Consider the following 26,108-nt stretch of genomic DNA (forward strand, 5'->3'; position numbering starts at 1 on the left):
CCCCACGTGCGGGGCCGCCTCACGTGCTTCCGGTGCGAGTGAAAAAAGTGTGGCTGAGGGATTTTTTAGGGAGAGTTTGTTGCACGGACCGGAGCTGTCAGAGATTTGGCCTTTTTTTTTTTTTCCTAAAAAAAAAAAAAAAAAAAAAAAAGGAGGGGGGGGAAGAATTTAAAAAAAAAATAATAATAAATTGGCCCGGGCGGCGTGCACCACCAGGCTGGCGGGGAAAGGCTCCGGCAGCCCGCGGAGTGGGCAGAGCGGAGCGTGACAGCGGGGCAGCGCGGAGCCGCGGCGGCGGCGGCGGCGGCGGGGAGATGGGCAGATTTTGACGGGTTTTCGGGGGGAGGGTTTTTTTTTGAGGGGGCCGCGGTGTTGCCGCGCACCTTTTTGGTGGTGTGGTTTGGGTTTTTTTTTTGTTTGTTTTTTTTTTTTTTTTTTTTTGGTGGTGGAAATATAAGCTGATCGGGAGAAGGGGGAAAGAAGCCCTCGAGTGTCTCCCCGGTTTTGGATCCATCCGTGCGAGGGGGAGAAAAAAAAAATCTCAGCTCCAGCCCAACAAGTGGATTTTATTCTTTTTTTCTTTTTTTTTTTCCTCTCTTTTTTTTTTTTTTAATTTTTTTCTCCCCCTTTTCCACCCCGCCACCCACCGGCAAAGTGGGGTGGGCGTAAAGCGGGTGGGTGGGGGGGAAAAGAAGCAGCGATCTCCGTGGCGGGGGCTGAGCATGGAAGAGCCGCCGGAGGGGCACGGCCACCGAGACGCGGCGCCCGGCCCGGCGAGCAGCGGCAGCGATGGCGAGAGCGTACCCGTGTCCCCCAGCCCCGCGCCCGCCTCCCCCGCCGCGCCCTGCCCCCTGCCCCTGCCCCGCCGCCGCCACCCGCCGCCCCCGCCGCCGCCCCCGCCGCCGCCGCCGCCCCACCGCACCACCAACTTTTTCATCGACAACATCCTGAGGCCGGACTTCGGCTGCAAGAAGGAGCCGCCCGCACCGGCCGGCGGCGGAGGAGGAGGCAGCCGGGAGCGGGACGGAGACCGGGGGCAGAGCTCAGGTAGAGAAAACGTCAACCCGCTGCTGGCCCGGCCGCCCAACCCGCCCTCCCTCCTCTGCCCGGACTCGAACTGCCGTCCCGACGGCTCCGCGCCGCCGCCGCCGCCCGCAGCCGCCGCCGCCGCCGCCAAAGCCAGCCCCGCCGCGGCGGCAGCGGCGGCGTCGGGGACGGCCAAGCCCCCCGCCGACGGGGGCGAGACTCACCCGGCGAAGTACGGGGAGCACGGCAGCCCCGCCATCCTCCTCATGGGCTCTAATAATGGAGGACCTGTTATAAAGCCCGACTCGCAACAGCCGCTGGTGTGGCCTGCCTGGGTCTACTGCACTAGGTATTCAGACAGACCGTCCTCGGGTAAGGAACCGCGGCGCATCTGGGAGCTGTTAAAATCGTGACAAGGTCGCCCCCCACCCCCCCCCCCCTTCCCCGCTTCCCCCCTTTGCTTTGGCTCCCGGCCTGCTGAGGACCTCGCGTGGGGAGGCGCGGGGAAGGGGGGGGGTGTCCTGGGTCACCCGGGGCGAGAGGAAACGCGTCCCCCCGCCACTACCACCCTTCCTTCCTCCGCCGAGTCTCCCAAATTTAAATGTGACGCCGGGGCCCGATTCGGCCGCGTTTCGATGCGGAGAGCCGGCGGGGAGGGACCCCCTTCCCGTGCCCCCCGCCCGCCCCTCCTTGCCGCAGCCCTGGGTGTTCCGCAGCGCGGCGGCGTGGGGTGGGAGCGCCGCAAAAACAGGCAGCGGATTCGACTGCTCCCTGGTTTTGGGGTTCTCCCCCCCCCCCATTTCCCCATTTTATATTTTTTCCCTGGGTGCTGGTGGCCTTTCGGGGGGTAGCGGGGAGGAGACCTTAGCCACATGTTGAGCTGCTGCTGGAGGTGCGTGGGGGTGTGCGTTTTCTCGGGAGGCGAAGAAAAAGGGTTTTTTTTAAGAAGGTGGCGGAGGGGCTGTTTATCGGGGCCTCCGCAGCGAGGCAGAGCCAGGGAGGCCCTTAGGCCGCGCATTGCCGCCGGAGCCGGTGCTCCCTGCCGTGGTATTGGGGCCCGGCTCTCGGGGGGAAACGTGCCTCTGCCCGGGGCCGCCCCGGTAGGAGCCGCCTGCTCGGCCCTCTCGGCCCCCGGCCCCGTTCTGCCGCCCCTTTCACGCTGCTTATACTCTCCCAGGTGCCCCCGGCAGCCCCTTATTTTATCACCGTTAGTTTCTATTTTTGTGATTTTTTTTTTTTTAAAGAAGCGGAGGGCGAGGAGAGAGGCTTCCCCCGTTACACCCCAGACCAGCAGCCACGGACCCGCCAGCACGGGCCGGGCCCGGGGTGGGCTCCCCCGTTGCCGGCCCGGGGGGTGCGGGAACGGCTGCCCGGGGGCCGCTCCGGGACGCGGGGAAGGCGGCGCTGCCCGGCCCCGGCCCCGCTCCGCGCTGCCCGGCCTGGCTGCTCCCCGCCGGCGGTCAATGCTGCGCTGTCGGCGGAGCCATCTCCATCCCCCGTTATTGACACGTCCAGCGACTTGAAACTCAGAAAAGCCACTTTGATTGACTCGGGTGATTGATGGAGTGATAGAGCTGTCAGACGGCGCGGCCCTCGCTCCCGGCCGGCCTGGCCACGGGTGTTTTCGCTACCGATTCCCAGGGCTGCCGTGCGCCAGGCATTTTGCACTTGCGCCTTTATTTCCTTTCCTCCCTTTTCTTTGGGCAGAGGATTATTTCTGCATGTTCTTCCCCGAAGCTTCCCTGCTCAGCGCAGCCCGGAGGGGCGAGGGGAGGCTGCCTCGGCTCGGCCGCTCTCTTTGTTGTGCTCGGAGCTGCCCGCCGGCCCCGGCCGCTTCTCCCGGCTCCGGGGACGAGCGAGCTGCGGCGATCAGCCGGCACCCCGCTGCAAGGTGTCGGGGCACAACTAATCACTCCCCGCGCTCTCCGCCCCTCCGCCGGCCGAGCACGGGAGCATCCCGCCGGGCCCCGTCCCCCTCCCCGCCGGCAGCCGCCGCCGAGCCACGGGGAAAACCCCGCTCTGGGGAAGGGTTTCGCCGGGAGAGCAGCATTCGGCCTACTCGGCGGCCAGGAGGCCTCGCCGGCTCCGGTTGCTGCTGGCGGGGGGCTGAGGGCCCGGGGCCGCCCGCCGAGCCTGGCAGCTGTCGGGGGATTTTGGTAGATCCCTTTCTCCAAGGCTCCCTCCCCTCTCCGCTCCCCCCGGGCCGGGCCGGTGTACAGAGGACCGGGGACAGCCCCCCCCCCGCCCCCGCCCCCGGCCGGGCGCTGGCCCCGGGATGCACCCCGGGGCCGTGCTGCTTCCCCGGCGAGCTCTGTGGCACTTCACCTGGCCCCGGACCGGCCTGGGAATGGTGCGGCGGGGGGGGCCACCGCTTTCGGTGGGGCTCATGGAAGGAGCTGCAGGCGGGCCGGGGGTCCCCGGCAAGGATCGGCCGCCGGAGAGCCCGGACGACCCGAGTGGCGGCAGGGCTCCGGGGTGGGGGCGGCGAAGAGCCCCCCCCGGGGCTGGGCCGGCCTTGCTGAGGGGGCTGTTGCCCCCCCAAAAGAGACCGGGACAGCCCCCGGCCAGGCTGCTGCTCCCGGCGGCTTCTCCGTGCCGGGCCGCGGAGATACTCGCCCTCCGCGCTACCCGGCGGAGCCGCTGCCCGGCCGGCGGGTCCTGACCCCGTGCCGGGCAGAGGGAGTGAGGCTCGTCCCGGCGGGGCGGGCGGAGAGGCGCCCCGACGTGTGTCGGGGCGGGGGGCGAACGGGGCGCCGCTCCCTTCGGCGGGGCCGGCTCGGCGGGGCGGCGGGGGATGCGCGGGCGGCGCGGCGCGCTCGGCCCCGGCCTCCCCTCTCCTTCCCCATCCTTCCCTCCGCCGTGCCGGGGCGGCGGTGCTGGGGTTGGGAGTGGTGGTGGGGAACACACGGGACCGGCAGAAATTCACCCGTCGGCCATGTTTCCCGTGGCCGGCGGGGCGGAGGCGGCGGTCGGTCGGTCGGTCTGTCGGTCGGTCGGTCTGTCGGTCGGTCGGCGGCGCGGCCCTGCCCAGTGGCGTGTGTGTGCCCTGCCCGCAGGCCCCCGCACCAGGAAGCTGAAGAAGAAGAAGACGGAGAAGGAGGACAAGCGGCCGCGGACGGCGTTCACGGCCGAGCAGCTGCAGCGGCTGAAGGCGGAGTTCCAGGCGAACCGGTACATCACGGAGCAGCGGCGGCAGAGCCTGGCCCAGGAGCTCAGCCTCAACGAGTCCCAGATCAAGATCTGGTTCCAGAACAAACGAGCCAAGATCAAGAAGGCGACGGGCATCAAGAACGGGCTGGCGCTGCACCTCATGGCCCAGGGACTCTACAACCACTCCACCACCACCGTGCAGGACAAAGAGGAGAGCGAGTGAGGCGGCGCGGCCCCCCCCAGCCCTGCGCCGCGGCGCCGGCCCGCCGGCCGGGAGGCGGACAGGTGCTATTTAAAAGCAGATCTATTGTCTATCCATAGTATAAGGACTCCGATTAAGAAAAAAAAAATATGAACACTTACAAAAAAAAAAAAAATCTCTATATAGCCAAACAGCATATGACCTTGTATATATTTAATTTCAGGTAAGAAATATGTGTAGCGATCTCTATTTGCTGGACAGTTTCTGTCTCCTCTTTCTCTCTTTCCCTCTCTTTTGTTCGTTTGTTCGTTTTGTTTGCTTTCCTTTTTTTCCCCCCTCGATGTCCGTTGCTCTTATTTTACAGTAAATGTCCGACTTTTCTGATCTTTCGTTTGATCTTTTTTTTGTGTGTGAATTTCTGTCTTTTTTTTTTTTTTTTCCCCGAGGAAAAAAAAATTCTGATCCACAGACTGCGAGACTGAACCCGCCGCTACAAGCCAAAGATTTTATTATGTTCAGAAATCTGTAGTCTGAAATAAAGTGTAGACTGTGTTCAGGATCCAGGCTGGCTGTAATTCTTTATTTTAGTGTATGGTTGTGTGTATATATATACACACATAAATATATATAAAAATATATATATACACATACACGATACGCTGTGTATATAGTGCCATTTCGGTGGCGTATTTAGGTTTTGTTTTCGATGGATCGGTGCAGCAATTTTTAAACTGCTCAACCCTTGTTTAAATTCCTGAGACCTTCGATTTTTAAAATTTTTAAAAATTATTTTTATTTTTCTACCCTCTTTAAAAACAAATAATTATCTTTGGCTGTTACGGTCATGCCTCGACTCCCGCATCTCCCTTTTTAACCAGATACAAAAACCACCTCGTAATAATGGTAATAATATATCACCAGCTCCTGCAGGAAAAATGCCTGAAACCGTCTGGACGTTTAGAGCTCCGGGATGTGTTGAAAAGGGATTTGCCTGACAGCTCCTTGCCTCTCTCCGAGAGAGTCTGCTCCCACACTGAGTGTCCAGCGAGGAGCTCTCCCCGGGCAGAGGACCGGAGCAATCGCCGCTCGGCACCGGGCGCTGCGCCGCCGCTCCCCGGGGGCCTTCCCCGCTCCCTGCCCCTGCCCTCCGCTCCCCCTTTCAGGACTCGGGCTCACGTTTGCCCGTGTGCGTGGGAAGCGTGGAGTCATGGAGGGCCGTCGGCACGGCGGGAGTCCCAGCTGTGTCCCCCGTTCCGCTTTGCCACCCGCGCCGGTTAAATTCGCCTGCGCCCTGTCCCTGGGGCGGCTCTCTTCGCCGCCGGACGGGGCACCGACGGGCCGGGCCGTGCCCGGGGCTTTGTCCTCGCACCGTCGAGGGCCGCCATGCCCGGGCCTGTGGGCCACGCAGGACTTGCGTGGGGCCCCGCGGAGCCGAGGGCGGGCGCTGGGGATTCGCTCCCCGCGACCCCTGCAGAAGCCGGGCGCCAGAGCGGGTGGAGAGCGGCCGGGTCCCCCGACGGGGCTGTCTGTCGGCTTTTCCTCTCCTCCGAATCCCTCTCCGAGGCTAGCAGCCGGCGGGGCGGAGGGGAGAAGCGGGCAGAGCTGGAGCCAGGGTGAGACCCGAGCCAGGGGAGCCCCTGTCCTGCATCCATCCCCCGCCGAGGCCATGCCCCGGGGGAGCGGGGCCGGGGGGCGGAGGTGAGCAAGCAGCAGTAGGCCCGGCCGGCGCAGCCTGCAGCTCGTATCAAGTCTGCAGCTTCCCCCCTCCTCGCCCCGTCGGAGGCATTAGGGGGTTTCCGTCTATGCGAGGAGAAGGGGAGCAGAGGGGCAGCGGGAGACGGCCTCTTCCGTTTTTGTTTTGCTTTTTAACAATTCCTGCTTAGCGCTGCAATTAACTGTCACCGACCGGGGATGGAGGCGCAGGCAGGGGCTGCCCTGCCCGGCGAGAGCCCCCTGCCCTCCGCACCCGCTGCCTCCATCCCAGCGCATCCCACCCCAGCGCATCCCACCCCATCCCCGCCCAGGCCTCCGCTGCCCGCCGAGGGCTCTGCTCCTCTCTGCAGGCCGATGAGCCGGGAATACTCGGAGGGTTTAAATAAATGTTGTACAGCGCCATCTAAAGTTCTGCATTTCTTTCTTTCTCCCTCCTCTGTTTTCGATGGGATTGAAATACAAACTTAAATCTTCCGCACGGAGGAAAAGAAACCGTCCTTCAACGTGCGAGCCGCACTGCTCGGTGGGAAAGCGGTCACCCGGCCAGGGGCAGCTGCAGGGCTCGGGGGGCACGGTCAGAGCCTCCCCCGGTCCCCCTTCACTTGCTGCTGTTTTGGGGACGAGGAGAGATTGCCCCCCCCCCCCCCCCCCCCCCCCCCCCCCGCCCAAGCTCTACTCTCAGTTCAATCCTTTGCCTCTCTCATACACCCGCCGCCTCGCACTCCCCTGGCGTTGTACAGATGAAAAAATGTAAGGTCTTCTTAAAAATCAGGTAATGACGCTCCCCGAGAGCCGGATCCGGCCCTGCCCTGCCGAGGGAACAGGGCACCGACCCTGCCCACGGGACACGGGTGATGCTAAGGCTGGCTTTTGGCGCTGGGCCGAGCGGGGCTGCCGGGGCCCACCGCCTCCCCCTGCCCCACCGACAGACCCCTGGCCTGCTGCCTACCTGCAGCCGGGGACAGGCTCCCGGGTGCGGGGGTCGCCCGCAGGGTGGGGGGCTCCGGAGGAGGATGAAGAGGGGTTTCCTCAGTCGCGGGGTGTCCGGCCAAGCCCAGCTGAGCTGGCCAAGTCAGGAATAAAGACGATGGGGGAAATATAGGGCGGATTAAGGGGAGCCTAAAGAGGATTATTTAAACAAATCGGGCTTTTTAATGTAATTATGCTTTTAGGAATTCTCGGCGAGAGCAGCTGAGCGGGGCATATGAGGGGACCAGCGCAGGTCTGCCCTCGCTGGCTCCATGAGTGACCCCCGTCCTCCGTGGGTGCCAGGGTGCAGACAGCCCCGCGGGGCTCAGCACCAGCCCCGCGGTGGGTTGCGAGGAGTCGAGAGGTAAGAGCAGGAGCCGCATCGCCCTCCCTGTCGGAGAGGGACCAGGTGTGCGCGGAGCGGTGGGGGGGAGGCGGGGGACACGCACCGGGGCCCCCGGCCGGAGAGCTGGGGGTTGGACGGGGCGGATGGAACCGGGAGCCTAAGGCCCAGGAGGGGGCACCCACAAGCCCAGGCGGAAAAGCCCTGGAGGGAAAGGGGTGTCTCCCCCTCCCTCCCTGCCATGGGAAATTAAGGTCGGCTCCCCCACACCCCGACTCTCGGGAGGGAGCAGCCCGTTTGTGGGGTGTGAAACTCGGCCAACACCCAACAGACGACCCCCTGAGCTCCCTCCTCTCCGCCGGTGGAAGGATGCACGGACGCTCATTTCTCCCTCCAAAGCACCCCGAGAGCCGGCCACAATCCCTTCCAGGACCCCGACGACCACCACCCCTGGGCGGGGGCGGCCCGGCGGCCTGCTGCTTTGCATATGCAAATGAGGCGCCGGGGAGGAGGGGAAGGCCACGCGTGGTCCCCCCCCCGTCGGTCCCCTCGGGCCGGGGCGTAGATCCCGCTGCCTCCTGTCACGGAGCTTGTTCCTTTGTGCCGCCTTTCGAGGAATCAAAGCAGACACGGTTGTGACACGTAGCCCGGCGGGTCAGAGGTCAGATTTCACAATCCCAATTACAATGATTTCTAATGATGTTTATCTTGCGGGCTCCGACGGCTGGGAGCTTTACAAGAGGGCTCCGCTCCCCTCCCCTCTGCTTGGAGGTCCGTGGGTGCGGGGGGCCCTCGCTTCGGCTCCGGCCCGGGGGGAGATGCGCTGCCCCTGGGCACCGAGCGCCGCATCCGCCCCGCCGAAGGGAGCTGGGAGCCGGGCGGCAGCGCCGGGGGGTGGGGGGTGGGGGGCTCGGAGGTCCGGCACCGGTACCGGGCTCCCTCCACACCCCCCCTGCGGTGCTCGAGGCCACGTCGGAATTAAGCGAGTGAATATCACAGTGGTTACAGTGAATATTACCAAGCACTGCACCTCTCCCGCCCCGTCGGGTAAGGTCCAAGGCAGCGCTAACAAGTGACCAAGCGGAGGTAGGAGCTCTGCTCGCCAGACAGGCACTGGTATTTGTCCGGAGCAGATCGTGGCTGGGGGCGGGGGGGGGGCTACAGGGACCGGCCTTACCCTTGCCGACCCCCCCCCCCTCCGCCCCCCCCCTCCGGGCAGCCCAGCTGCGTCCGAATCCGCCCGCGGAGTCCCGGGGGTGGGCGGCGGGCAGTCCCGGGGGGAGCTCACTCCGTGCCGCCGCGCCCGGGAGGGTCCCTGCAACGGGGGCACGGCCCGGAGCGTCTCCCAACCCCGGGGGTCCGGCTTCTTGTCGGTGAAATCGGTTCGATTTAACTTTTATTTTGTCTTACAACAAATAAACGCAGAGCGGCGGTCGGATCAAAACACAAACGGTTTCCGATTAAATCTAAAACCGTTTGGAAAAAGCTTTGCCGAATGGCGAAGGGCTGAAATTTGGAGAAAAAAGTTACAAATTTTGAGTTTAAAAAAATATCTGTAACTTTCCCTCTGTTGGGGAGTTGGACACGTAGCGCCCGAGCCTCAGCCTCGGGCTGGCTGTTGACAGCAGCGCGCAAGGTGCATCTTTATGTTCTACACGAAATGCCTTTGAAACAGATTTAAAAGAGTGTATGTAAACTAGCTAATGGCGCTCTTTCTTCCGGTTGAGTAAGTCGGTGAACCAGACTTTGCTGGAAGTGGAAGTCCTTTGCTCTGAGATCTGATCTTTACTGCACCAGGTGAGCAACTCTTACATTAAAAAGAGTTTGTTTGTTTGTTCTTGGTCACTTTGTCAGTTTGGAGATAACGAGGATGCGAATAAAAACTTTGTTAGCTGCGGCAGCAGCAGAGTCGTCGGAGGGAGGGGGTTAAGGGACACGGGACGGGGCTGCCAAGCCGAGCCAAGCCCGCTGCGGCCCGTGGCGATGCCGGTGCGGTCGTGGGGGGCTCGGCAGGGCGGACACTGGGCGCAGCCCCCGGGCTGTGGTCGTGGGGCTCGGCCCCGCGGGGCTCGGGCACGGGAAGGAGCCGCCGAGCCAGGATCACAGGCGGGCCGGGGCACATTTCGGGGTGTTGGGTTTTTGTTTGTTGGGTTTGGTTTTTTTTTTTTTTTTTTTTTTTTCCTTTCTCATGCTCGGTTGGGCTGCTTAGAGCCGCCGGGCTCGGAGAACAGCGGGGTCCCGCCAGAAGTAAAGGCAGCGCCGACGCCGGGCGCTGCCGGGGTAGCGGGGCGCTGCCCCTCCTCGGCGGCCGCATCCGAGCACCCCACCCGCCAGGCGGGGAGAGCCCTGCCCGGTCCCCAGCAAAGCCCCAGCGTTTCCCTGGGCCAGGCAGACCCGCCAGGCAGCGGTCACCCGGGCACTGCATCGACCTGGGGGACAGGGAGGGACAGGGTTGGACGAAGAGGTGGGCAAGCAGCACCCCGGGGTGACGGGCTAGGGGTGCCCCTTGGCATCGGTGGGCCACCGCCGGCTCCCACCCGTCGCTGCCGGCGTCCGTGGCGCAGCGACCGCCCAGCCCGGGATCTGTTTGCGCGGGTGGGGTGTGGGGAAGGGCTGCGCTCGCCGTGGGGCCGTGGCGTGCTGTACCCACCCCTGCCGTGGCGTGTCGGACCGGACCGGGTCCTGCCGTGCCTCCCGCCGCCCCCGCTGCCGACGGAGATGCTCCCCGCCCGCTCCCCGGCGTCTCCGTTTGCGAGGGCACGCTGCTCCCCGAGAAAGCACCGCAGGGAACCAAGGAACGGTGGCAGTAACGGGGCACTTTTCTCTCTCCCTCTTCTTTTTTTTTTTGTTTGATCGTCAGATTAAAAGGGAAGCCCTCTCCTTACCCTACCCCCTCCCCGGGCAGCCGCAGGCTCCCCACGGGCGCTCCGGCCGGGCACCCGCCGCAGGCTCCCGCTCAGCGGGGAGCGAGGAGTGGGGACCCTGGGGAGGCACCGGGGCTCTCGGCTGTCCCCTCATGCCAACAGACCTTTTAAGAAATAGGTGGAGGAAGAGACGCACCTACATGGCCTCGCCGGGCCCGGCAGCCAGGCTAGGGAGAAGTTAAGTTTAAACCCAAAAATTTGGAGTGAAGGCAGCCAGTGACGATTATGCTCTGGTGGGTATCCTCAGTTATAAAAAGACTGAAGAAGGCATGGGAAATAATATTAACTTTAAGATCAGTCCTATTTTTTTTCTTCAAGAGAACAATGCCTGCCTTATCTCCCTCTGAATGAATAAATCATAATTGCCCGACAGTTACCCGTTACAACAAACTTGACCAAATCTTCCAACAATTAGTTACGCGTTCTCTCTGCTCTGGTAAAAGTCTCGTTAAATGTGATGAATGTTAAAATAAGCTAGTCTTGAACGTACTTTGCAAGATCTTTATTGGAAAAGTACAAGTACTTAAGCCTCTTAAGGAGAAGATGGCTGGTAAAAGATAAGACTAGAGATAACACTAGATATTCAGATACCAAATGAAATACCAATTTGATCATGCCTCTTGAACGGGGCTTGGTGTTTTCCTGATGCTCTGGTGCAGCTTAAAAAAAAAAAAAATAGTGTACCCTTTGACTTCAGGAGCTGGGCACTGACTCCAGCAGCAGTTTTGCTGCAGAGGGCTGTCAGCTTGGCCCTTTCCACTGACAGCTTCAGTTGCCTAAAACACCATCTGGGAGTATCACACCTTGGGTACTGCAATGCTGCTGCAGCAGCACCTGGACCCCAGCTAAGATGGTGCTTCCCATTAGGCCAGGCTGGGAGCAAGCACGTGCTGCCCAGCAACCCTTAGGAGACAACCGTTCGTGCTTTGGATGGAAGAGGGAGGTTTGATGTGAGGCTTGCTCCTGCTTCCTTAGCAGAGAGGGGGAAAAAGAGCTTTAGAACCTCCTGACTCCAGCTCCCCATCTGTTAGATACTGGTGCTGCCCACAAGAGCCCTGGGCCAACTTTGTAGTCAGAGGCATCCATGGTAGCTGTCCCCAAGACATGGAATTGCCAAGCAGAGGCAGAGCAGAAGACTTGAGCACCAGCATGCAAACAGTCTGAAGAGCTGGTCCTGGAAGATACCCTTCTGGCTAGGAACTGGAGTAGACCTTACCATATTTGAGGACCTTTAATTGGATTAGAAAAAGGATCAGTACCTTATTTTTGTTGTTGCTCCCCAGGAAGGGCTGAATTGTTCCTTGGAATCTCCCTATTTGTGTGTTCCTAGGTTACTGACCTGGCTGTACCCGTATAACGGGTCCTGGGCTGGAAGCTCTCGTCGTCCCTTGGGCAAAACTAGCAGGAGCTGCACTGAGGCCCTGATCTGGAGGTGCTGTAAATCAGGATCAGGCCCTGGAGTGGGCAGAGCAATTTCTATTCGTGTTGGTGTAGAGCAGGGCACTGAGGGTTTTGCCTGAGCTGTGCAAGGCTGCTTGGGCCACCTCCGCACCAGGAGGTGGCACAAGGAAATTCATTGCACATTTTCCAGCTACACCCATTGCACAGTGACGGGTGTCTTGGTGCAGCTCAGGTCTGGGCATTTATAGCACTGTGTCATCTCCTCCGGTCCGTGCTACTGGAGGAGCTGGTGAGGCTCCACGACTGTGGAAAAGCAGGTAGGGACTTCCACAGTGGAGGTTCACAGCTTGGAGCAAGAGGGGAGCTAAATGTTAGAGCAGCAGCCTAAAGGTTTCATATGCAGCCTTTAACTTCTATAGGTCTTTTTACATGCAGGGTCATATATTTAAAGTGGATTTCTGGATTAATTTAAGGTGGTTTGGGGCTCTCTCCCTTAAGTAAAAACACACGAGAGCCATGCTTTCTTGTGGAAATGAACATAAATATGGATCCGTTTCTGTAGTGGCTTAACATGCAGCTGAGTTTACCCTAGAACATGTCTGTTATAGGATGCATCATATAAATATATATTGAGTCACATTTTAGATACTGATCATGTCCTCCATAGATAATAATATCAGTTTGGGGTTATTACAGATTCTGTGATGTAGCTGTTTCATATTTGACTTTTTAAAATACGTTCCACTTACTTGTAGACCACACAAGCTCTATTGAGGACACCTGGTATCTATTAGATTGTTTCAGTCTGTGGAACAAAGCTAATCTGATATGACTAGCGAAGTTGGGAGTTTTGCCATTGATTTCTATGGCAGCAGGATGGGACTCGGAAGGCTGAACTGTAAAAACACAGCTCCATATGATTTTATTCACATCTAGCCTGTCAGGAATAAAACCCCACCAGCCAGAGGTCAGGGGAGGTGCGCTGTGCTAAGGTGCGTGCACGCGAGATTGCAAGCAGAGACAAACCATACACGCACGCAGATTTGTCAACTTTCACCTGAGGTTTAATTTAAAAATGAGCATCAGCTTAGCCTGAGCTACAACAATAGATTAGTGGCCTGAATATTGTTGTAGATAGGATAAATCTTGGCAAAAATAATGGGCATGTAGCAGTGCCAGCAGAAAGTAGAGCATTCCTCTGTGCCTCGCATATTGTAGCTTTCTGAGCGTCCAGGTGAAGGTACAGTTGCAGTTAGCAGTGCCAAGCAGTTAATCCTCCCACCTGAGGTCATTCCTGAGCGCTGAGCCTGGTGGGAATGCTGAGCTCCTGTGAGCTGGCCGAGTTGCAGCGTGGCCGGTCGAAGGGTAGTGACAAGCTCTATCTTCCCAGGGAGTTTATTAGCAAAGATGAAAGATTTTTTTTTCCCAAAAAGAGTGAAACCCAGGGTGCTATAGAATGCTTCAGGGTACTGCAGATCCCTTTTAATCTGCTGACTCTTGACCACTGCCTGAAATTCCTGGGTGCTCCCCTTGCTGCCCCCCAAATCCATCACAGAATTGCTTTTGAAGGCAGTGTCCTAAATGGAGAGCTGGTTTAAAAAGGTTTAGCTCTGCTGATTTCACTGCTGTGCGACAGCACGGGCTCCCTTCCCTTGTACGCCGGTTTACACCAGCTCCAGTTAAGTCCCTGCAGTGGTGATGCTGCGTGAAGAGGAGAATGCAGCATCCAGCCCATGCTTCTGCCTTTCAAGACTGCTTATACCTCTGCCGTGGATTTTGCTCTTAGATATGCATAGCTCAGTCAGTGGGTTTCACTACCCTGAGCTTGAAAAGTTACTTGAAAGCTTTACTTAAAATTAACGCTCATCACACATCCAGCTCTTCTATATATCCAATAAATTATTAAAAATGATTTATGAAAACACGTGCATGACTGAACATAAATGACATCATTATTCTTATTACTGCGTATTAGGGACCAAATCCTGTTTGTGTGGTTTTTTTGAGGACTCCTTTGTTCTGAGTTCTTCCTAAATCCACTCTTATAGCTATAGATATTCTGAGAAGTGAACTTACCATTTTTGTATATGTCTGGCAAAATTATCCTTGAAATCACTAGGAATTTTGTCTGTATGAAGCTGAAAGTAAACCAAGGCTTCAGGATCTGTTTCCAAGCAATTCAAAAGAGTCTTAGAGTTTTATTTAATCTGGACAGAGTGCACTTGCAGGGAGAATTCAAGCACTAAAAATAAGTACAACTCTTCCCCATGCATAGAATGAAAGAAGATGGACTTGGAGACAACTTCTTGAGTCAGCTGGCCCAACCATTTGCATCACACAGAGTAAGGGTTGCACTAATCCAGCCCTAAACTTCTCTGTTCTTATCTTATGCATCTCTACTGCTGGCACTTTAATTATCTTATTAATCTTACCTTATAAAAGCCAGTTGTTGTGTGTGCACTCTACCAGTGCAATTCTTTTTAAGTTTCTGTTTCTGCAAAGATTCTTTCATTTAGAATAAGACTCAGGAAAATATTCAGGTGTTAAATGAGTTTTCTGGTCAGTTAAATAATAAAAAAATTAATATAGTTGTATATGAATCTCAGTAACTCTTTAAGATTTAGTTAAATAATAGAATTAACTTGGTACTAATTTTTGTCAGTGTTAGAGCATGCATTGAATGGCAAATGTTTTAGAATGATTTCTGAGTAAACCAAGAGAAGTACTAGAATAGACCTGCGTATTAAATTTGTCAGAAATCCTTCTTTGGACCTGTATTTTGGGTGAGAGAATATAAAATGAATCCGATTTAAGTTTATGTAAGGGTAGCAAGCTAATTACAAATTCACTTAATTAATTATTTGCCACAGAGTTACTGAAATTATTAAGTGACCATTTTAAATAGCCCTAGAAGGAAGAAAAATCTCTAAAGCCAGAGATCAGAGCTGCACCAATTTTCAGCAATCCACAGGTCCTGGGAGTACAAAGCCATCCCCAGAGCCAGCCCTAATTCAGAATAACTACAGCTCCTGCATTCCTGGCACACCACAACAAAAGACAATAAATGGAGTCAGGTTTTGTCCGGTCCAGTCAGCCCTCGCTACTGTGCTCAATGGTTTGCTTCACACGAATGCAGGACTGGACTCAATATGTGCCTGCTTTTTTTCTTTATCCTGCCTCTCCGTCCCCTCCTTTTCTTTTTAAATGTATGTCGAAAGAAACAGTCACTCCACAGTTTCCAGCATCAGCCCCCCAAATTGCATCTTATGGTGCCTCTTTGCCATATCGCACATTCTCAGCCATAAAGATGTCCCAAGCGCGTTAATGTTTCTGAGACTGGGGGACCTGCAGTATTATTGAAAGGGACATTACAGGGGAAAAGTTCAAAACCTCGGGGCCTGATCCTCAGCCCTTTGAAGTTAACAGGAGCTGTTGCATAGGCGTCGGTGGAGCAAGCTAGTGTACTATACGTGCAGAAGCATTAAACTTAAAAGCGAGCTGTTTAAAAGGCTGCATTGTTTCTTGCTTGTACTGATAGTTTCTCATGTAAAGTTCTATATATTCTTTCACAATAAATACATGAAACAGTTAATCCAGTGTTATATTGTTTAGTAATATTTTACTTGCAAATGACCATCATTTCTTCTCTGCTCTGTTTGTTCTTCTGAATGTCTGTTTTATATGCTGGAAATGGAAGAGCTATTCTTTTAATGCCCATTTCTTTCTGATGATAATTGTTCTTTCTGGCAAATGCTGTGACCTGCAGCTAGTCTATATTTTCGATCAGTAAATATTGAACCACAATGGCAAGGAAGGTCTGAGCTATGATACGGCTAAAACAAACAAACAGAAACCAGTCCACTTTTTTGTTATATTTCTATTATTTTCTGGATAGACGTATCCTCCTCTTAGGTGGTTCTAAATTACTGGCTATCTGGTCCCGGAGGGGATGTAAGCCTGACTCTTTTTTGATAGCAGCTACAGTGGGGAGGACAGGACCCTCGTGAGTCAGTGGCTGACACCCTGCCTGCTTTCTGCCTGCCCCGTGGGGCAAGCCGGGCAGCAGGGCTCCCCCGGGGCACCCGCCCGAGTCCGCGTGGGTGTCAGGGTGGTGGCCCAAGGGCTGATGCTGGGCATCACTCAACGCTGTACGATGGAGCACGGGGCTGGCACCCGCGGTGTGGTTCTGCTATGGGATTTTTGGGGCTGGAGGGAAGCTAGTGCCCAAGGTCTGCGGCAAGCCAGTCCCCGCTGCGGGCTCGGTGTGGTGGTAATCCCCTTCTGCTGGCGATGCCCCATCGCAAAGACAACCACCGGGCGAAATCCCCAGCCCTTACCATTGACTTTAATGAGCATTTGCAGTGAGATTTCAGATAAGTCAATGTGGACTTTTGTCTGCGTGAGGGCTGAAGGATTTGGCCTACAGTCTTTTACAGTACGAGGTTAATCAACATGCGGGAAATTCCCACACCCTGTAAAGGGCCCTATTGTACCTCTGTTCGACAGAAATCTCTGCTAAATCACTGGGTCCTTCGCTAAAAAGCTGCGGGTATGATATGAACCAAAGTAAGTCCAAGTCAGTTAACAGGATCTTCCCAGGAATGTATCAAAAAAAAAAGCTCCCACAAAAAAAGCAACCTGGATGATTCAATGGGAGCCAGTGGTGGAAGCGCCCGCTCCTGCCCTCATTAACATCCGTGGGAGTTTCCCCATTGATGGAGCCCATTCAGTGGGAGAGGAACTGGGCTCTACAGTAGCATTTTAAATTATGTTCAAAGGTCACTTAAATTATATGGTCACTTTAAAATCGCTCTCCAGAAACCTGAGTAATATTCAGTTATGCTGGGCACTTGCCTGAAAGTGTCAATTAGGATCTCTTTGGGTACATTCACTTTTGAAAAAGCCAGTTGGCATCAGCAGCTTGATGTAGTAGCTGCTGCAGTCTAAGGTGTTAAAATGAAGCATTTGTTTTTGAAATGACCTATAAAGCCTGTCAGCATTTGCAATCCGGCTTGCGAGCGGTTGTGCAAGGCAGACTGTTTGATGTCCAGGCGGATAGTTTGCCACCTTGGGCAGGATCCAAGTTTTTCAGGGAGCTGAAATTATCACCGGACGGTATAGAAATACTAGTGTTTGGCAACATGAAGTATTGATAGAGACACCACCCTATAAATAATCTATTCCTCTTCCTGAGGAGGAATATGAGATCCTGGAAATAATAATCTCTACTATGAATGAAAGGTGTCGAAGAATTGGTTAGAAAAAACGTGAACACAGCCAAATGGCTCACCTGCCAAGGCAGGCACAGCTTGCCTGGTAAATAAGTTAGCTGTGCTTTCCTTGTCTGGTGTTATATCTACGAGAAGCAATAAAGAGTCTAAATAAAGCATTAATTCTCAGCCTTATCACATATGGATCCATTATGCCTTCATATAATTTACTAATATTTATCTGGATGAACTAAACGTTACAGAAAATTTAAAGGTGGTAAACATGCTGTCTGCTGAATTATTCTGTCCATGCTGGGAAAGTAGCTCATGGCAGAATTGAATTATTTAATATTATTTTCCCGTATCATGTAGATGAAGTATAAGCTTCATTTTTGGATTATGATTTGTATTATGAAATGCTTATCAAGTGTTTTCCAAAGATTAGTTTAGTTTTAATTAAATAAACCTTTCTCAGGAGAAAGCTCCCAACTACTCTTCGTACCCAGAGGCTACCGTACTTGTTGTTTTTAATTATTTTTCACTGTTACCCAAACTGCTTTGGGTACTCCTGCCCAATTAAATCAAAGACATGGGCTTCTTATACACAATATGTTTAATATTTAATTTTAATTAAATTAATTAAATTGTTTATTTAATTTTATGTGCATTATTGTGCATGGAGCAATGCAAAATTTATGATAGGAAGAATTTGTGGGAGCTTTCAAACAAGCTAATTACTGAGGTAAAAAGAGACTTCTTCTCTCTTTCTAGGGAATAGGCATTTGACCATGAGGAAATAACAAAAACAGAAGTTGTTTGGATAAAATAATAGGTGGTTGCACAGCATTAAGAATTATTTGTTTTACCTTACTTTATCTTGTAACCATTACTTGATTGTATGATAATAGATTTGACAACAGCCTTCTCCCCCAGTTGTTGCAGGCAGGTAATCAAGTGTTTATCAGGGTAAATAAACCTAAAGCTACAATGTAAATGTATTGGGAATATTAAAAATCAGCAACTTATATGTCACAGATATACATTTTTGGTTACACCCCGAGTCTTTTTTCTTCCAACAGACCCATTTATCTCCCGGGTAATCTTTATGACAGCCTGCTGCTTATTAAAAGGAGTAGCAAATAAAAAAACTCTTTTTTTTTTTTTTTTTTTTTTGCTACGTAGGTGTAGATGATTTGTTGTGATAGATTTTTTTTTTCCTAATGAAGACTTCTTTTTCATCCGAAATGAGCAGCGCGATATTTTTGATGCTGTTTTAGTCTGGCAGTGTATTGTTTTGAGAAGGTCACTGATGCTAGGTATAGACAGAGGCAGAAAGCTATTTTGCATGACTTTCATGCACGTTATTTCTGCAGGAAGTTAATAAGCAAGAAAAATATAAAAATGCCTATTGGTAACATTGGTTTTTATGATTTATATGAAGGTAGGTTGCAAGCCTCTTCTCTGTGCACAAATATACTCACGTGGAGGCTATGGGGACCCATGCAGAGCCCATCGACTCAGTGGGGGTCTTTCCATCGATGCTGGGGGGGGGGAAACAGGCCCTCTGGGGCTGATTTCTTAACACTCTAGGATGCAAACCTACCGCTGCGCCCCGGCTGCATGCGTCAGGAATACAGCTCCAGGGAGGAGAGAGCAGGATCAGGTCCCCGTGCCGCTACGCAGTTGGAAAAAGGTCCTGGAAATGCAAACCAGGCTCCTGGCAAGAGCCGCCCTGGTCGTTCTCGTAGCGTTGCAGTTGCTGCGCTGTGTGCGGCGGCGAGCACGACCATCCCGGCTGAGCGAGATGCGGGTCCTTACGGGAAAAAACCTAAAGGGAAATTGTTTTGGCATGTTTTTCTTCCCATGGAAATGCAGAATGCATTTTGTGAACTCAGTCTGGGTGCAAAGCTGTGATGGGCATTTTTCCCTCTCCCTGTTTAAGGGTTAAAAGCGAGTTCATAGTGAAATAGAGCACCTTACTTCTCTGAGTATTGTGACAATTAGAACAAATATAAATAAATATATTCACAGGAATTATTCATATAATAATTAAAAACTCCTCAGCCCCAAGAGCAGAACGGCTAAAAACAATCTTTCTTGAATGTTAGAGATATTCATAGAGCAATAGTTTTATTTCAGGAGATTAAATAGTATCATAAAAGTAGCTGATGATGCAGTAAATTAAAAATCAGACTGGGGTCGACTTTACAGCAGCTTTTTTTAGTCTAATACAATTACCCATTACTGGCTAAACATTAGTTTTAAATCAACAGCAGTTGTCACAAAGAATTTTCTCTTAAAATTATTACTAGGAGAATTTAAAATGAGAGCAATATTACTGGATATACAAAGCCTGAAGAGATCTTAATACTGAAGGAACACACATCATAAAGACTCATCTAGATATAATTTTTTCCCTGCAGTCTCTATTCCTGCACAGACCCAGGCGGAGCGAAGCATACGCATAATATGCCTGCCTAATGTACATGCATACGCGGGGAGACAAATCCACTTGAATTCATAGAGTTATAGCCTCACCTCGCAGTGGTTAGACTTAAAGGAGAGACGTGAATAAGAAATGAGGCTGGGGCTAAGCCTTGTGCAGCAGCTCCGTGGCACAGGGCTCGCTGCTTGCCCCTGAGTGTTCGGCGCTACTTCAGATTTCCATACGCTCAAGAGTACACGGCGGCGTTATTGAGGCAATAGCACCCAATTATTTCCAGCCCCTTCTTAAGATATTCTGCGCAATATAGGGAAGCTCGAGTTCCAAGTCTTTGCATGCTAATGGGAGGAGGTTTGATGCCATGAATAAAATGGGAAAGGGACGTGTGATGCTGGAGACTGGGGAGTCACTGGGGGGACTGGGGGAACTGGGGGTGCCATGGGGTCCCCAGGCAGCGAGGGGAGATCGTCTCTGCAGCTCCCCATGGCTGGCACCAACACGGCACTCAGACCACTCCTGTTCCCAGCTACCGTGACAACAAGAATGGGTGCAAAGCTGGCATTTTTGGATGCCTGTTTTTCCTTCCCTTCTCGAGAAGACCTCAGAGAAGACCGGAAAAAAAGAAGTCTATCAAGCTAAGGTGGCATATTTAGAGTGGGACATTTTGCAGGTATAAATAAATGTTTTCTACCAGCCACAAAGACACGCAGAAGCTGTAGTCAGTGCTCCCATGCTTGCAATAAAGCGGGGAGAAGCTCGGAAATAAGGTTCACGATGTAAATCAGGGCAGGCAACTGCAAGGAAGAAGTAGCTATATGATTTACAGAGTAAATTACTGGCTTCACTAGATTTCATTATCTTCACCAAACTGTTCTTTATATTTCAGCGTGTTTATATTTTATTCAGAGATCTTTTCGGGGAAGGAGGCTGAGCATGCATGCCATCGCCATTTCCTCAGATGCGTGCAGGGTTCCTGGAGTTATTTATAAAGGCAAACTTTGACTTTTATAGGCAGGGCAAGATTATTTTCCCTAGCTAAATATATGTTTTAGTAAGTGTGCTAAAGGTACTTTAATATATGTGCCTGTTATCCGATGAGCTTACCGCAACAGCTGCTATTTATCCATGACGGCATACTGCTCTAAGATTGATGGGTGGAGGACTCATAGGAGCCAGCACCCAGGAGACCCTGCCCCGGCACCCCAGGCTTTCCCAGCTGGTGCCGCGTACACGGCCAGCACGGCAAACGCAGGCGTGTCAGGCCACGGGCACTATCCGACCGTGCCGCTTTGTTGTGGTCATCTCCGGCCAAAACGGAGCCAGGGAGCTGTGAGAACACTTTTTGGTTGGTCCCAATGTCATTGCTTATTGCATGGGGGACCAAAGAGAGCTGAGGATTGAGGGAGGTAGGGTTTGTATGGAGCGATGGGAAGGTATATGCTGTCAGCTTTCCCGAGACTCAGAATTTGGGTAGGGACCTCACAAGAAAGGATGCAAAGCAAAGGGAAAATCAGAGGGTGGAGGGTTTGATGGTAAAAAACTGAGCCAGCTTCTGCTTACTTCTAGGACAACTCATTCCTCATTCTCCTGTGAGCATAACTACACCATGTGTTGATGCTGCATTTGATTTCTTTTTAATCCAACACTGGCCATTTTCCTTCCCTTTGTCCATGTCATTGGCTGCAGCGTTACCCAACTTCACCTGCCCTTTCTGCAGAGAAACCTCTGCCTCTGGCAGCACCCATTGCCCCAGGCTCTCCTGCAGCCACGGCTTCGCTCCCACAGCCGTGGTCGTTGAGGGAGTCAAGTCCTGGTGCACGATCCAGCTAAGTGACAGGATGAACTTCCAGGTCTGTGCCCCAGAGCCATTACATGCAGCTTCCTCTTCCTCTTGCTCTGGGACCAGAGCCTCCACAGTGAGGTGAGGATGAGGATGAAGGTGGACACCCTGGTGTTGGGGTGCCATGAGCCCCAGGCACAGTTATCTTCTGCCCCTCCTTGTGCGGGTGGACAAATTTCACGTGGCTTGGTATCTGAGTCAGGAGTGCAGGTCATAAGGAAGGGTAATCTTGATCTGACAGAGCAAAACATCCCCAGCACTGCTGTTCAGATCCATCACATAAGCCCCATCAGCTCCAGCACGGGCACCCCAAACTGTGATGGCAAAGCTGTGTGTCCTACCACACATCACACATGCAGTCTACACTAGTATTTAACAGAAAAGAATAGACATATAGTTTTTTTAATAGAAGAATCTATTTGATTGATGTCTTTTAAAGAAAATAAACTTTAAAACTGGTTTAGAACAGCGGTTCTAGACTTAAAAATGATTTTAGAGTGATATCAAAGCTCCCCTTTCTAGCTCTGCATCTCTCTGTCCAGCTGGTAGCGTTCATCACAGACATTTCACGGCATTTTGTAGTGTATTTATCATTACAGTTGTTTGATGAAGTGGAGCAATTTAATTATTCCCATTTTTCAATGGTGGAGCTGAAGAATAGAGAGCTAAATGATTTGCCCAAAGTCGTACAAGAAGTCTGTGGCAGAGAACAGCTCTGCCCTGGGGCTTTCCTGCAAGATGTTATTAAGACTCAACTTCAAAGATCGGATGTTTTGATACTTAAATAACTGCTGCTGCTCTAGGATGGAGTTTTACCTTGGATGTCTCAGCTTTAGGCCAGTGGAATTTGTGGTGGGTGAGTGTAAATTTATTATTCTTGGAAAAAAAGAAAAAAACACTAAAAAAAAGAAGCAGAAACTGAGATTAGTCTAAAACCTGAGGAAATTGATGGGAGAGCGTCAGAGGCTCCTGACAAATTTGTTTCCTCCCTGTGTAAGCAGTGTAGGTAACACATGATGTTACTTACATGTGTGTGCACATATATGCCGGTGTGTGTACACGTGCACACGTGCATTGTCTTTCTGTTCACGTATTTGACCTATTTAACCATTTTAGGCATGCTCTTTATACTTCCTGCAACAAATAAAATGTGGCCCCATAGGCAGATGTCTTGCACACCGGGTTTAAGTCTAGAAGTAATTTTGTTTTGTTCACAATGGAGTTATTAAGCTCTTGCAGTACGGGTTTACAGCCGAAGTGCTGACAGACTTAATTTCAAGAGCAATGTGATTAGGGCAACATGCAAGGTAGTGCTGTACCGGTACTTACCTTTATTAGCTGTGACAGTGGTGTAAGCCCAGCCGACTGAGGAAAAAACAAAACTAAGGCAAACAAACAAACCTCCTCCATCAGCAGACAACTTTTGCTTTTGGAGATGTGCATTAAGGAACACGTGACGTCAAGCAAATTCCAAACCGGTGGAGATCCATGTGTGCTTTTGCTAATATTTATTTTATGACACATTATAACTACTGTGTGTTACTGTTGCTACGAACCCTTGGGAAATAAAACTGGAAACTGTGTTATGGTGAAAGCCAAGAGGCCACAACTTTATTAAACATGAAAGCCGATGTACAATGCGCAGGCAGGAGCTATCGGTGCTGGCCGAAGGCAGGCGGCAATGCTGCCAGACTCCCTCCCCGGCACCTCCGCGTCCTTCTCGCAGGGATGGGCAGCGCTGCTCCCGCGGGTCACGCTTTGCACCTGCTCGTGTCCACCGAAAACAGCTAAAATGTCACCGTGCCAATATTAGCTGCGTGCAGGGGGCTGCACCCCAATCAGCTGGAGAATGGGGATTATTCACAGATATTGCTCTGAGGAAAGCTGCGGAGGGAAAGGAAAATTAAAGAAAAACAACATTCTCCATAAAAAATTCTCTGGCAGCGTTAATCAGCTGCATGTTTCGTTCTCGGTTATTTGCCTGGGTCTTGCTCCGGGTTGTGTTTCTGCTTTGGTACCACAAGACTCACAATGCTTGGGTGTGCATCTCTTCACAAACACAAATGCTGGTAAAGTGAATGCAAACATAAAACCCTGTCTTCAAAACAAGTGAGTGTAGAATAGGAAAATATCCTTCATTTTTTTATGAGATGGTAAACCCCAAATCTAATGAGAGTTTGTACAATCTGAGTACCAATCTTGTTAAAATGCTCTTTTCTCTTTCTTTTGGATCAAAACCTGCTATAGTCTTTCCCTAAATATTAATCATTTGTCTGCTGGGACCATGTTCATTTTCCATTTTGTTCTTCTACCAGCATTTTTAGGGACTGAATAATTGCTCTCTGGAAACAATTATAAACCTGGTTAACTCTTTCCTTTCCCATCTTCTCTTCCAAGAGCATTACTTTGTCCTGGTTTTAAGAGGCATATGAGTCTGGTCTCTCATTCCCTCATTGTCTGGGGACTGAAAGGTTGCATGGAAAAAAAAAGAGAAAGGCAAATTAATACCTTTTTCAACTTTTTTTGAAGTCAATGAGTTTCTACAGGAATTTCTACGGGACAGTGGAATGAGAAATGTGAGGTAAAAGCAAACAGCATGCAAGAACTGAGTGGTTGGACTGGTGGGCTCTTACTGATACTTGTTTCTAGATAGGGTACGTGACAGCTCTCTGTAGTCAGAGCATTAATTTACTTTTTTTTTTTTTTTTTTTTTAAATCTACTGCATAAGACAGTAGAGTTACTTATATTTTCTAACTCAATGGATGCTCCCTTCAGACCTACTTGTGGGAAATGCCTATCTGTTCAAGAGTCCTGACTAGAAGAGGATGAGTCACAAAATTCCATTTTGACTAATATACATGTCCACAAGCAGAAGGTATAACCTCCATCCTCCTGTCTTTAATTTTCAGCTCTGATATAGGCATATTTTCCCCACAGTTACAAGAGAACAGCAACGTGAAGGATGATTTGGTGGTAGAGGTCTTTGCCTGAGTGATGATGATGATAATATTTTGCTGAGAGATAACACAGTTATTCCTTAACCTTCACTGCGGCAAAGGCACATGCTGTTTCTAAAAGTGAGGAGTTAAATGCTCAAAGTGAGGAAGCGTGCAGCAAAAAAGCACTCTGACATTTCTGGCATTTCAGGGGTCAGATCTTAGCAGCCAAAACTGAGATCCAGTAAAAGGAATTAAGAATCTCAATACTAACGAACTATTGTGGGATACAACAGTCACCTCTGGGGGTCCTGCTATCCTAGGGCATCAAAGGATGTTATAAAGCTACTGCTTTAGTTTGTCCTCCTATTAGGAGAAGGATATCTTTGCATTGACAGTACACTCTTTTGATATTTTGATTAACATTTATGAAGTTCTGTAATCATCTGTTCTTGCCACTCATTGCCATTATGATCCCTAAATGCTCTCTTCTGTGATTTTCCCCTTCTCAAAGGTTTCCGTGGTATTCAGATCATCTCTGTCTGACAAAGTGGGAGGACAGAACATTTGTGAAGGCACTCTAGCTCCTAATTGGAGTGATGGTCGCATAAAGGGCTCTGGAAACAATAAGTTGTGCTTAGGAACGAGGCCAAGAGCGGCTGCCGTGTCCTTCACCATAGTGTCAGCAAAGTCGTGAATAGCTCAACGGTTGTGAGCAGTAAACAACCTGGCTAATCAAGGCTCTTCACACATGGTGACAGTTGAGCATTTCTTACTGTGGGGATTTTTCCAATTACTGTCCTGATCAGATCATTCAGCACCACACTGATTTTCACTTTCTTCCTGGAGGTGGAAGAAGTTCTCGATAGTCAAATACAATCTTTACTACAATTTCAGACCACAGGTCTTGCTGGAGGTCAGGCAATGCTTGGGACACTGAGGTTACACCCCATCTGAGACCTGTGCAGGAGTCACCCAGGACCCACTCACTGCTTGCTAATGATTTCTCTTCTTCTTTCAAAGAATCAGTTGTTAAAGTCTTTCTAACCACCTTTTCTCACGCCCTTGGAAACTCTCAGCTTTAAGGAAGACTTTTGAGAAGATTGTAGCAAAATAATTGGATCACTTTTGACTGCTTGCTTTCTTACTGACACTGACAGGTTAACCTGACAATAGGTGAATTTGAGCCGTGAAGCCAAGCAGCTCTTGTGTGCTGAACTCTTCTTCTGTCAATGTGGCATTTTTGGCCAACAATGCAGAAGCCTGTTCTCAGATCCAGACATCAGACTGGACACCCCACCCTCAGCTATCACTAGAGAGAACATGATCAGCTAACGGCAGCAAAGCATGGTGTTGGTTATGTAGACACAGGTATTAGAGGTGGTTGATGGACTTGCCAGTGAGGGTAGACCCAGGAGAGGCTGGCCAGTTTTGTAGATCAACTGAGGACTTTTACCTGGTCTTTTTTCTTGCTTAGGTGGGACTATCTGTCTGGGTGCACTGAAGACATTTTGGGCTTCTGCAATATCCAACTGTTCTTGTTATTTGTTCATGGCAAACATGCTGCATCCTTTTCCTTTGACTACAGCCTCTGTCATAAATCAGACTTTGCCTTGATCACTCATGTATTTGTCCTCTTAAAACCAGACATTTTGTATGAGGATTACTCTTCTAATTATCCAGGGTTTGTGAAGAATGTGTGATGTGCTGGCCTACCTATTAAAATTTCATGCAGAAAACACTGCACTGGCTGTTGGCGGTCCAGTTTGAAAACCTGAAGGATGGTGGTATGTGGTCCAGACTTCAGCTACACAAGACATCTGGCCTTTTGGCTGGTGGCTGAGGAAACCTGAAGTATTTGGTTAAACCTCTTTAATGAGGCACACTTGGACAACAGGACACTCTTTACCAGGAAACGTTGGCACGGGAGTTAGTTTTCCCCCAGATCTT

At 51.7% G+C, this 26,108-nt stretch overlaps 1 protein-coding gene across 2 annotated transcripts; it reads left to right on the top strand.

Moving 5' to 3' along the window:
- The first annotated feature begins 451 nt into the window (after positions 1-451).
- EN1 (engrailed homeobox 1) lies at positions 452-4,937 on the top strand. 2 transcript variants are annotated; one of them, XR_012836175.1, is made up of 3 exons: positions 452-1,398; positions 4,083-4,601; positions 4,825-4,937. XR_012836175.1 is itself a non-coding variant. In XM_075757151.1 (2 exons), exons 1-2 carry the CDS (start codon positions 723-725, stop codon positions 4,397-4,399), a joined length of 993 nt encoding a protein of 330 aa, XP_075613266.1. In that variant the 5' UTR covers positions 452-722; the 3' UTR covers positions 4,400-4,937. The 2 variants fall into 2 exon arrangements, 1 of the variants encoding a protein (XP_075613266.1); XM_075757151.1 differs by having other exon boundaries at positions 4,083-4,937.
- The last annotated feature ends 21,171 nt before the right edge of the window (positions 4,938-26,108 follow it).

Source organism: Balearica regulorum, chromosome 6 (assembly GCF_011004875.1).
Source record: "Balearica regulorum gibbericeps isolate bBalReg1 chromosome 6, bBalReg1.pri, whole genome shotgun sequence".
Classification (NCBI taxonomy): domain Eukaryota; kingdom Metazoa; phylum Chordata; class Aves; order Gruiformes; family Gruidae; genus Balearica; species Balearica regulorum.

Coding starts and splice junctions, on each gene's coding strand:
- EN1 (XM_075757151.1), top strand. CDS start 723: ATGGAAGAGCCGCCGGAGGGGCACGGCCACCGAGACGCGGCGCCCGGC. Junction 1,399..4,082: donor TTCAGACAGACCGTCCTCGG/GTAAGGAACCGC, acceptor CCCTGCCCGCAG/GCCCCCGCACCAGGAAGCTG.